At 64.2% G+C, this 12452-nt stretch overlaps 1 protein-coding gene across 1 annotated transcript in view; it reads right to left on the reverse strand.

The window, feature by feature from the left end:
• Positions 1-7115: 7115 nt before the first annotated feature.
• The window catches only part of ADGRA1 (adhesion G protein-coupled receptor A1), a 28874-nt gene continuing 23537 nt past the window's right edge, over positions 7116-12452 (reverse strand). The window contains exons 6-7 of the mRNA XM_067708969.1: positions 11166-11264; positions 7116-10195 (exon numbers count right to left, since the gene is read on the reverse strand). Of these exons, the coding sequence (XP_067565070.1) occupies positions 8974-10195; positions 11166-11264 (1321 nt within the window). The 3' untranslated portion in view covers positions 7116-8973. The remainder of the gene's footprint in view (positions 10196-11165; positions 11265-12452) is intronic.

Raw genomic sequence — 12452 nt, forward strand, 5'->3', positions numbered from 1 at the left:
CACCGCCCGTCAGTGTTTCCCACCGTCTGACTTTTGAATGGGCTTTTTCGTTTTTTACCAGGTGTTCAGTTCTATCCTTCATCCCCAAACCCCGGTTGGCTCTTCCCTGGGTGGGGTCTGCAAGCCCTGCTGGCTGTGACCCTCCCCTTATGATGCATCTCTGCGGGCGGGGGGTTGCTCTCCCCTGGAACCCGAGGCCAACACTTTCTGTGAAGGATGTTTCCATGCAGCTCATGGAGCGAATTCCACGTGTTCACGGACATTCCAGAAGGTGCTCCTCCCAGGCATTTGTACTTACCTGCCACAGTTTTTGGAACATTTGTAGAAATGAGAGAACTGTTTCTTTACTTGTCCGTCATCTTTATCCTATGAGCTCAGTCTGAGGCCTTGAAGGAGGCTTCACCTGGAGAGCTCCATCCATCCATCAATGCCACTTCCCTGGTTCAGGAGGGGCCCCTCCACATCCTTCTGCGAAGGTGGCTCTGAAGGGCCCCGCCCCCCGCTCTGGGTTCCCAGCCCACACAGAGGCCACCAGCGTCCCCAGAACTTCCCAACTGCTCTCAAGCTGTGAGGACGTGGACCAAGCGGGGAAGAGACGTGGGTGGTGGGCTGCAGACAGACAGCCGAGCCTGCCACTGGCTTGTCGTGTGAAGATGGAGGGTCCCTGGCTGATGGACGACCCCCATCTGCCCCTCGTCCGGTGCAGTGCAGGAGGCAGGCTGGGGCCCGGTGAACGTGGCCTCTGCGCTGCTTCCCTGGAGCCGCCGGGGGAGCTGGTCACGGAGGCTGTGGCTCTGCCCTTCCTGACTGTGTGACGCTGGGCAATCTGCTCAACCCCTCTGAGCCTGCTCACGAGGCTGGATGTGAGCGTTTGACGGGTGACGTGTGAAAGGCACCTGGCCGGGCCGCTTGGGCACTTGGGTTTGGCAGTGAGCGGAGGGCAGGCGGGAGAAGAGGCTGTGGGTGGAGGCTCCCAGCTGTGCCCTGAAGGAGGCTGGGAGCTCGCTTTCCCCGGGTGGCGCTGAGTTGGGAGTGTGGGGAGGTGGGGGTTCTGACCACATCCTGTCGCTGTGAGCTGCTGGCAGGTTGTGGGCGGGAACGCTGCCACGGGTAGGGCCGCCGTCTGCTGTGAACCCCGACTCCCCTGCACCCTGCAAGGGCTCCTGGACCCGGCGCCGCGGGGCTGAAGGGACTGTACACCCGCCGTGGGCCCCCTCCTCCCCCAGGGCCTCGCCCCCTGCCCCAGCTCAGAGGTGGCAGCTCTTTGTAAACTGTGAAGTGAGGTGCACACTCCTGGACCTCTTGGCCCAGCCGTGGGGCAAGGATGACGGGCACTTCGGCTACCCCATCTCGAGCTTCAGCGTTTCCACTTTTATAGCTTGTGTGTCTCCAGCACGAGAGAGAAGGTGGCGCTGCTCTGTCTGCAAATTGATCCTGGCATGTCCAGCACCTCTCTGCCCGCTTCGCCTGGTTTGGGGTCATTTCTTCACCTGGTTTTGGGCTGTTCTATCCCTGTGCCCTGTAACGGCCTTGGTCGCTGGCTCTGCTGAGGACCCGGCAGATGCTGGGCGTGGACTCTCCTCTGAGTTGGGTGTCAGCTCAGCATCCCCGACACCCACACTGGGGCCACTGGGGGACCACCAGTAACACTGATTCTGTCTCCATTTAAGATTTTGATGCCGGTCACCGTGGATTTTTTGGTATCAATTTTGGTTTTTTAAAATATTGTGTCACAACATTACTTGCTTTATTACTGAGTTTTCGGGCCCCTTAAATCTTGCTCTGAGCATCTCACCCGCCCGGCCCCTCAAGGAGCTGACAGCTTCCGGCCTGTGCTTCCCGCCGGACCCCGCAGTCTCGCCCCCAGGACCCTGGGCTCCCGGCCCCCACCCAGACCCTTCAAGCCCTGTGCCCTGTGCCCTGGTCCCCAGGCCTCCCCTTCCTCTGCCGGTGCTCCTGAGAGGCAGTCTCAGCGTCTGACCGGCCACGGGGGTCCTCCTGCCTTTGCGGGCCCCCCAACGTTTGTCCAGGATCCATCCTCGCAGCGGCGATGGCACAGACTGGCTGCCCGCAGGCCACACAGAGCCCGCTGTTCATCAGCCAAGTCCCAGCTGCACTGCGACCACCTGGCGGTGGGGGCGGTCTGTAGACAGTGGGAGGCTTGCCTCCACCTCCCCCCCCCCCCGTTTGGAGACGTTGCATGGGGTGACGTGTGTAGAAGCTGCACGGCACCAGCTGTTTCGGGGGCCCCGGTATCCCTCACGCATGTGTGTTTCCTCGGGAACCCCCCACGCAGGGGCCCCGAGGGTCCGTTCCCGGCTCCTGGGGCCGGCGACAGTCTGCTCCTTATTTGTGATCACCTATCTCATAGCCCGTGTGGCAAGCTGGGGTGTCAGCCCCCGAGGGCAGGGCCCAGCTCCCAGACTGTCTTCTCTGCTGGGTCTCCAGGGACCAGTCCTTGCAGACTGGAGGGTCTGTAGGACGTGCATCGGCTCCCCAGCAGCCCAGGTTCCATGGAGGGAAGTTCTTGGTGTCCCATTGCCTCTCCATGGGGGCACGAAAAGATTCTGCCACCCACTTTCCACTCAGCCTCTGGGATATTGGGGCCCCTGGAGGCACGGCTGGGGACCCCCTGGAGGGACCTGGGCTCCTTTCCCAGGGTTCCCAGAGAGGAAGGGCTCACAGCAGACAGGGGCTGTCAGGCCAGGTGGGAGGGAGGTCAGAGCCTCAGTGGGACTGAGAAAGGCTGGGACCTGGGACCGTTTGTGGCAGCACTGCGTACCTGCACCTGGACACACGTCTCCTAGAGCAACAAAATACAAAGAAACTGTGCGGGATTAAAAAGACCTGTGTGGGGACTTCCCTGGGGGTCTAGTGGGTAACATTCCGCACTCCCAATGCAGGGAACCTGGGTTCGATCCCTGGTCGGGGAACTAGATCCCGCATATATGCTGCAACTAAGAGTCTGAATGCCACAAAGAAGAAGCCCGCATGCCTCAACTAAAAAAAGATCCTGCGTGTTGCAACCAAGACCCGGAGCAGCCAAAGTAAATTAAATAAATAAATATTTAAAAAATACATAAATAAAATTAAAAAGAAATAAAAATAACTGGGTGCATGCGCAGTTGGTGCAAATTCTGGACCCAAAAGATACAAAGAGACCAAAAAACCCAACTTCCACTTTCAAAGAGCCTGGAGCAAAAGCAGAGTGTTGGGAGCAAAAGCAGGGCACTGCCCCTGCCCCCCCCCCCACACACACACAACATCACCTAAGGGGTGGACACACCACGGACGCCACCCTTCCGGCCCCGCCCCTGGACACGCCCCTGCCCTCACCCCATATAAGGAGCCAGCTCGCGCCCTCTCTTCCCTGCCCCGCCAGGGAGCCAGCAAGCAAGGAGCCTGTTGTTTGTTCTCACTCCCCCGCCGCAGCAGGGGCCCCAGTACCGCCCTGCCTGAATTTCTTGTCTGGCCTCTGATCAATTTCAATTGATTGGGGAAGGCCAAGAACCCGGGTGGGTAACAGGACCTGCTTCTGCTGGGAGAGGGCTGGGGTGAAAGAAGCCTGAGTGTGCACGTGTGTGTGTACACAGGCCGGCATGTCTCATGTGCTTCCTTGCACTCCTGTGTGTGTGTTGTCACGCGTGTGCTTATCCGGGCACATCCCTGAGCAGAGCTTGTGTGTGTGCCCGAGTGCACCCGTGTACCTGTGTGTGTCTGTGGCCTCCCCTGCGCTCTGAGGCTGTGGCCTGTGCAGGGACCCCGCCCACCGTCCCAGGGCTGCTGAGCCCCTGACTCCTGGGCTGTTCTGCCCCCCGGTTTCTTCGCCGGAGCACCTCTGAGGCCTGTGCCTGCCCCGCCCTGACTGACCACACGCCCTGGTCTCCCACCTGAGACCCCAACTCCACGTCCAATCGGCCCCCATGACCTGGGACCTCCTTCCCGAATCTTATTTCTTGCATCTACTGCGGCCCCAACCCCTTGCTCCCACCATGTCCGTCCTGTGCCGCCCACCTGCTCCCCCGGCCCCGAGCTCAGCCCTGCGGCCCCCTCTCTGCCCTCGGTGGGGGGTGAGGCCTTCCTGGTGGCCAGCGGTGCCACGCAGGTCCGTGCACCCCAGAGACGGCGTTTCAGTCTCACGGGCTTTTGTAAGAGATGCGGATCGTCTGTCCTCGGCCCCAGACTTGCCCCAACACAGACACATTTCTCCTGGATCTGAGTGACTGAGACTCGACCCTGGGACCAGGCCACGGACACCGGCTCGTGGGAGGGACCTGCGCTCCAGGACCCCGGTCACACGCGTCTGAGTTGCCGGGTTGTCCCTGAAAGGGGCCACCCGGGGGTGTTGCCAGAGCTGTGTGTGTGAGAAGTAACCTGCTGCCAGGGACAGGGAAGGCTTGATGTCTGTGCACAGAGAGTGGATATAAACCAGTGTCACTCTCAGTGCATCCACCCAGGGCGGCGGGAGGGCCTGGGTCCCCCTGGGCGAGGGAGAGGCCGTCCGTGGCCAGTGCCCACCTGGGCCTCCGAGCAGGACAGAGCAGAGCCGAGGCCGCTGGCGTGTGGTGCCCAGGAGGCTGGATGTGAGGGCAGCGGAGAGGACGGTGGAGCCGTGACCCAGTGGGGGGATCCAGAGAGCCCTGCCCCCCACGCCTCCCAGCCACCCTCCCTCCTGGGCGCCAGGGTTTCTGGTCCACCTCCGATGCCAGGCCAGCGCCTTTGGATCTGCTGTCCAGTGCCCCTGGAGGACTGTCCCTTGGGTGGCAAGTCTGTGCTCAGGGCGCCGGCTCCGTGGCTCATGGGAGGCCCAGGCAGGTGGCCGGTGGGCCATGGGACTTGGCCACGTGCACGCCAGCCCTAACCAACAACCCCTCCCTCCCAGCCCACCGGAGTGGGGCCCGCGGAGCCGTCCTGCCACCAGCCCCACGCCTGCAGCCTGAGCCGCCTGCCGTGAGGAGGATGCCCACCTCCCAGAAGTGGCCGCACAGGGCCCTGGGTCACGTCTGGGGGAGCCCTTCTCACTCATGCCAAGGGGTCTCCCGTGCGACCCTTCCTGCCACGCCTTCCCTCCTGAATGGCCGAAGCTCTCCGATTTGGTCCTCGAGACCTTCCAACGTGGCCTTTTTGCTCCCCTCCCCCACTGGCCTCCCCAGGCGCCCACCAGGGCCGCGCCCACCAGGGCCACGCCCTCCACCCTGCAGCTGGCGTGGCTGCCGCAGCACTGCTCCCTGTGTCCTCACAGGGCTCTTACCCTGTCCCTCTGTCCCACCTTCTCGGGGGATGCAGAGCTGGCCTCTATCAGGACCAGAGGTGCCCCCTCCCCCCGAGGGGCATAAATCAATAATCAATATGTAGATGATCAATCATGTAGTAAAAGCTGCCGCTGAAGCCTCGGCTCAGAGACGAGCCCGGGGTGTGCAGACCAGGGCGGGGCTGGCGGCCATCCTCGGGGCAGAACACGCACACCTGCTGCCCTGGACGCAGGCCAACCTTGGCCGGTCAGCCTGTGTGCAGCTGCTGGTGACACCAATGCCTGAGGCCCGCCAGTCCCCCCTCCCCACCTGGCAACACTGCGGGTCTCGGGGCGGGTGGCAGGACTACAGGGGCAACCTGGGTGCCCGTAGGGCTGATGCGGCCCTACTGCAGCCACCACGTCTGCGTGTGGCCGTTCGCGTGGCTGGCCGCGCCCCTGCCCAGGGCCCCAGGAGCTGAGAGCGAGCCGCTCCTGCCAACGTCCCCAGCCTGGCAGAGGACAGGCCTCCCAAAGCGGCGAACACTGCTGCCGCCACCCCAGCCCCCCAGGAGGCCCAGCACGACGCGCCAGCCCCTGGACAGCTGCCTTTGCAGCCGCGATTCATGCCCTGTGACCCCACCCCCCAGAGGCCGCTCCTGGGCCCCAAGGCTCTCCTCGACTGTCTGCGTCTTAAAGAGCCCAGTGGGCCAGCAGGACGAGAGACAGAGTGGGTGCCCCCCCAGTCCTGGTCCAGCCCCTTCCTGCAGACCCAGCTGAGGCAACGCCACAGACCCGGAGGGGCTCCCAGGGGTGGCTTGTTCAGAGGTGGCTCAAGGGGCTTCTTGGAGAAATCGGGGAGGGCGTCGGTGGAGGTGCCCTTAACTGACCACCAACGCTCCCTGCAGACAGCAGTGCTGGCCGGACCCGCGGGCGAGCGCTTTCCAGGTCCCCAGCAGATGACGCCACACCAGCGCTCAGGAGGGACTGTAACGCGTCCCCGGCTGGACCACTCAGGAGAGGGCTGCCAAGTCCCCCGAGTCCTCCGGGCTGACTGAGGCTGTCACAGCGACCCTGTGAGGCCACCAGGTCTGCACCCTGGTAGTCAGACAGGAGCCCACAGCTCCAGGGGGCTCTCTGTGAAGGGCATGTACACGCACGCACACACACGTGTGCTCCTCCTGCGCTCACACGTACAACTCAGGCACCCACATGCTCACACACGCACACTCATCCCCACACTCACACCTCCACGCAGCCACGTGATCCAAACACAACGCACACACACACGTAAGCACACACACACGCATGCACTCACGCGTGCACGCTTTCACACACACACACCAGCACATGCTCACTATCATGTGCTCTCACACTCATCTTTATACACGTGCTCTCACACTACACACACGCATGCACACTCACTCACACAGGCACCCACCCACCCAACTCAACATAGCACAGTCCCACCCTTGCACGTGCACTCACAATGCACACACACGTGACAGACTGTGTGACATGCACACACTCACACATGTGCACAAACCAACTTGAACACAGAATGCACTCAGCACACGGGCACACTCACGCACACTCCCACACACACACGCAGGAAGCACACTCTCACATACACACACACCGCGCGTGTATGCACATACATAGCACAAAGGAAGGGGTGACACACAGCGTTAGACCTCAGACGATGGGCTGTGGCTGTGACCTCCTGCCCTGCATCCTTTTGGAGGCATCGTCCGCGTGGGGCGCTCCCAGATGCGGTCGTGCCGTGGATTTTTATTCCTGGAAAACATTACCTGCAAACGGAAGGTGTCACAACCCTGTCTCCAAGTGGACTCAGGAGGCTGAACCAATATTGAAACACACGATGTTTAATATTTAAGGTCGAATCTCTTTGGTCTGAATGATGAGCTGCTCTCTCTGGTCTGTCAGGGGCACCGGGGCAGGAAGGATGGGGGACGCCCTCTGGAGGGGCCGGAAAGGGCAGCCTTGTGGCTCCCCGGCCTCTCCCAGCCCCGGGCACCATGATGGGCCTGCCCCCCTATAGGGAGAGATATGCTTGCAGATGCTGTGAACCAGCCTCCCAAAGTGCCAACAAGGACAACACTGTACTTCGTCGACGGTTCTGCGCCTGCAGCATGTGCCCAGCACAGCCCCAGGGTGCTGGTCCTGTCAGCCGCAGGAGCGGGCAAGCAGGCTGGTCGGCGGTGGAGACAGGAGCCACCCAGCGGTCATCGGTTGCCCGTCTGGTCGACATGTGAGGATATATGGGGCTCGGGGCAGGTACCGGCCACCTTGGTCTGTTACAACATCACTGTTAGGTTTACAGGAATTCCAGGAAGTGGGGCTCCTGTGCTCAGACACTGGGCATCTTGCCTGGCACACGGGACAGCCCCCCAACCCAGGTGGGTGGGAGGAAGGATCTGCTCCTGCTGGAGTCCCCGCCCAAGACACAGACGCTGACAAGTCCTGGTGACGAGGCTGCACAGGGCAAGGAGAGCTCGGCGCTCGGACGGCTGGAAAACACTCTATCCTGTGTGTGCGTAACGTGTTGTGTGCATGTCTGTGCGCAGTAGACGTGTGTGCACGGGTGGCATGTGTGATGTATGCTGTGTGCAGTGCACATGTGTGCACTCTTGTGCATGTATGGTGTACTGTGCACGTGTGGGGAGTGTGCACATGTGCATGCACGTGGCACGTTCACACATGTATGCGGTACATGCACCAACACATGTGCACGTGTGTGTGGGTGCACATGTGTTACAGACCCCAGGGGATGGAGGGAGCAAAGCCTGCAGAGGCCCACATACACATCCCTTTGGGTGTCTCAGCTTCTCCACGGGGACCCGTGGACCCCTTCCCATGGGACACGCCACTTGCTGTCACAGAAGGATATTTGTCACCGACATCTGTCCTCTGAGTCATGGCTTTGTGCCCAGATGTTCATGGAAATGCCAGACCCTCTCTTTCTGTGGCAGGGGACTTTATTGTTCCCAAACGTTCACGGTGTGGGCGGGACCCAGCCCTGACAGCGCCTGGCTTTGGAAGTCGAGTCTACGTTAAAGGGTGTGTGGGCATTTCCAAAGGCACAGGCCCCTCAGAGACCCCACTGGCCCGTGGAAAGCCTAGGGTCACCGACAGTCCCGCTGCCCTTGTGCTCCCAGAGTACGGCTGCTGCCCCAGCGTCTGTGATGCTCTGAGGCCTGTGGGGCGGGGGTGAAGGTGGAGCCGGCACTGGGCAGAGGTGCTGACTCGAGTCCCCCTGAGACTGGAGGGGCCTGGGGCAGCTGCCCAGAGCGCTCTGGACTGACAGGCAGGCTGCCTGCTGGTCCCGAGGAACAAACCTAAACAGAAAACACACATTAAACACTAGGAAATATCGGGGGCGCCACCCGCCGCGGCCAGGCCTAGCAAGGCAGGTGGCGGGGCAGACGGGATACACGCCGGGCGCTGAGGGTGGGCTTCTGCCCTGGGCTGCCGGGGACTGGGCACTACGGGATGAAAGCAGGTGACTGTGGACGTGGACCTCCCGGCTGCCCTTGGGGCTCGTGGAGGCCGACGTAGCCCAAAGCGTCTTCCCGCTCAGGTCCTCCAACGAAGGGGTCAGTGGCGGTGCCGCCAAGGCTGGGGCAGGCGGTGGCCCCCTGCCCGCCTCATGTGGCCGAGGGCCTGGCTCTGCTCTGAAGCACGTCCGGGCCGTGTGGGCGAAGGTGACAGAGCCCCGCCTGCTACACGGTTGTCTCGTTCCTCCAGGGCCCCGTGCGGATGTTACCCGTGCTGTCAGAGCCAAAGGGCACAGCGTCCCGTGCATCACCCTTAACCAGCCCGTTCTGGCCGGGGCCGCCAAAGGGCAGGGACTGTGTCCTCCGGAGCATCTCCAAGTGGGCCGGGCCGTGGGCTGCCTCCCCGCCGGGCCGTGGGGGACAGCCACAGAGCACGGGGCTGGCGTCGCCGCCCTCGGGCTGGCTGACCAAGGGGAAGGGGTCACCCTGGGCACAGCAGGCCAGCGAGTGTGGCCCCACTGGGCCCTCGAGCGAGCTGGCGGGGCTGTCCGTGCGCGAGCTGTGGGGGCTGCCGTCCAGGCTGGACGGGATGTGGTAGGCGTACTCCCGCTCGGCCGTGGCTGCCCGGTGCCGGCTGAAGTAGTGAGGCTTAGTTCTGCCCTGGAGGCACCTGTGCCGGTGCGGGTCATGCCCGAAGGCGTCCTCCTCGTGCACGTGGACGTGGGCTGCGTCCTCCATCAACTGCTCGCACTGCATCTTGGCACAGCAGGGTGTGGCTGGTGACAGGCAGCTGACGTGGCTTTGGGTGGCCTGCAGGTCGGTCATCTTGCAGTGGCCGGCTGGCGGGTGGCTGAAGCCCAGCGACTTGCCGGGACGCGGTGAGTCCTGCAGGCAGGCTGCGTGGCTCAGCACATCCCCGTTGGCGTCGAGCGCGGGGCGGGCGCCGAGCTTCGCGGCGTGGGGGTCCCCACGGGAGGGGCAGCAGGACCACCAGCAGTGCCACACATCTTCCCGCTTGGCGCAGTGGTGGATGAGCACGAAGAGCCCCAGGGTCACGCAGAAGGCGCCGTACAGGCAACTGAAGATCGTGTGCAGAAAGTGGCCCTGGGACACGGCCAGCGCCCCGAAGGTCCACGTGGCCACGAACAGGAACAGCGTGAAGGCAGCGGCCCGCAGCTGGGCCTTGAACGAGTGCTCGTTCTGCAGCAGCGAGGTGAGCAGGGCATCGCGGGCGGGCGGCGTGGCCCGCGGGGCCCCGGGGCTCTGGCCGGCCTCTGACCCTGCCAGCCGCTGCCACTCCTCTGCACGCTCCCTGAGCTCGTACCTGCGCTCTGGGTGGCGCCGCAGCTGGACGTAGGTGCCGAGGAAGTACACGCAGGTGACCAGGGAGATGAAGGTCGCGGGCCCGTAGAAGGCGCCCAGGCTGGGCTCCCAGGCCATCCAGCAGCTGTGGGAGGAAAGCAAGTCAGCGAGGGGGTCGCACCAGGCAGGGCAGTGGGTGGGACCAGGGGTCACCGCTTCCCTGAGCTCGCGGGAGGGCCATCGTGCGAGAAGGAGACACACGAAATCGGGACGGGGCCGCCCCTCCTGCCGCCACCAGACAGCGTGGTGAGAGTTTGGGGGCGCCGGCGGTGGTGGTGGTGTGCAGGCGGCCGCCAGGCCTGGGCTCTGAGCCTCGGGCCGCCTCTCTGGCACTGCTGCTTTTCTCGGGCAGCTGCCTTTCCTCCTAGCTTCATCCGGGCCTGGTGGGGCCGCAGTGCCGGGCCCAGGAAGGGGTGAGCCCCGGGGGAACAGGGCCTGCGTGTCCTGCGGGGCTTTGCCCTGGGGGGGGCAGCTGGGGGAGGAGTGTGAGGGTGGGGGCATGGCTCCAGCGCCGAGGGTCGGCTGGGGGCTGTGCTGCGACCTGGGGCTGGCGCTGGCTCCTGTGAGCGACGGGGCCAGACCGGCCTCCCCAGGAGGGCAGGGGGGGCGGCTTCGGGGAGAGCCCAGTGGGGACCCTGCAGCCCCGGGGCCTGAGAAGCCCACAGTAGCCACTGCCGGGTGCAGCCGACCGGTGGCCTCACGGCGGGAGTGGCCTGGCCAGGGCCAGCGAGGCCGAGGGCCCCAGCCCACCTGCCGGCCGCGGGGGACGCTGGAGGCGGCAGAGCTAGGGCGGGGGCGCCGAGAGCGAGGGGGGCCGGTGGGCGGGGCGCCGACGGGGCGGGGTCTGTCTCAGCTCCTATGCTCGGCCGGGTCCACGCTCTGCCGTCCTGGGCGTGGCGGCCCTGTTGCCGCGGGCGCCCCCCTCCACCCCTCCTTCCAACCCACGGTGCCGGGGGGACGGGAGTGGGGGACGGGGGGTGGGGGATGGGAGGCGGGGAAGCCCGCGTGTGGGGAGGACGGCGCTCCTGGGCAGGGCCGCGGCGCCGGGTACTCACTACGCGGCGTCCTCATCCTCCATCCCGTAGTTCCCGATGTTCGTGGCGGCCGTGATGCCGCAGATGATGAAAGGGGCCCCTCCGCTGATGAGGTAGAACCTGCGAGAAGGGGCCGCTCACTGCGCTCCCAGTCCCCCTGCAGCCCCAGGGCAGCCCCCCTTCGCCTTCCTTGGGCGTCCTGGCCGAGCAACTGTCCACCCTGGTGGCGGAGCCGCTTCCAGCGCCCTACCCGACCTGGCCTCCCCTGCGCCCCCTCCCCCACGAACCCTGCACCCCACATTCCCCACCCCCTGCATTGCTCCCCACGTTCCCCCACCCCCTGGGTCGCCCCACGTCTCCTCCATGTGTCCCTCCCCCCCCCCGCTGCTACACCTGTGCAGAGGTGACCCTGGCTGGGCCCAGCACGTGCGTCTGGGGACATGTGGTGCCTTGGTTCACGCGGCAGAAATAACGGGGAGAACGTGAAGCCCCTGAGTGGAGGGGGGACCACAGTGGACAGGGTGGAGGGGGCTGCATGCTCCATGGGGGACAGTACGGGGCTGTGGTGGACACTACAGTCAGCCGCCTGGCCCCCTTCAGGCGGAGCTGCTCATCCCGCCGGCGCTGGGGCCTCTCGGCCCGAGCCCAGGTAATGCCTGTTCCAGCAGGTGGCTGGCGTCAGCGACTAGCCGACTAGGCGTGCGCGCTCAGGCCAGTTGGCCTGATAACCTCGGGGTGAGAAACTCACAGGGGCCGTTCCTCGTGCCTTTGTGTACTGCCTGGCAGCCCAGTTTCTCAGCTGCTTGGGGCCAAGTTCTGGCGTTTGACCCCTCCCTGGGAGGACAGGGGTTCGTCTGGAAGGGAGTTGCCTGCCCCCCCCCCCGCCCCCCGTGAGCTGACTGTCCCATCTGTGGGGCCGCAGCCGACAGCTCCATCCAAGGGTGTTGGAGCGCTATCCTGGGGAGCGCGAGGGCTGGGGACTGCCAAGCACCCATGCCACGGGCACCTGGCCATGGGGCGTGCTGGTGGTCACACACGGCGATGGGTGGTGCCTCTGGTGGGGAGAGCAAGGGGCCAGCTCGGGGACGATTCCCCATAAGAGGGTGTCATTCACAGGATGCCACAAATGCCCAAATCAATGGGAGGGCACCAGGTCCCCAGCGAGGGGAATGACACGGATTCCAGGTCCATGGGTGGAAGTGGATGACCCTGCACATGGTCACACCCGGTGACGGCTGGGGACTCTGTGCCTCCCGGAATTCTGTATCCAGAGGGCACGTCCTCCAGAACGAAGGAGAAAGAAAGACA

Source organism: Pseudorca crassidens, chromosome 16, assembly GCF_039906515.1.
Source record: "Pseudorca crassidens isolate mPseCra1 chromosome 16, mPseCra1.hap1, whole genome shotgun sequence".
NCBI lineage: Eukaryota > Metazoa > Chordata > Mammalia > Artiodactyla > Delphinidae > Pseudorca > Pseudorca crassidens.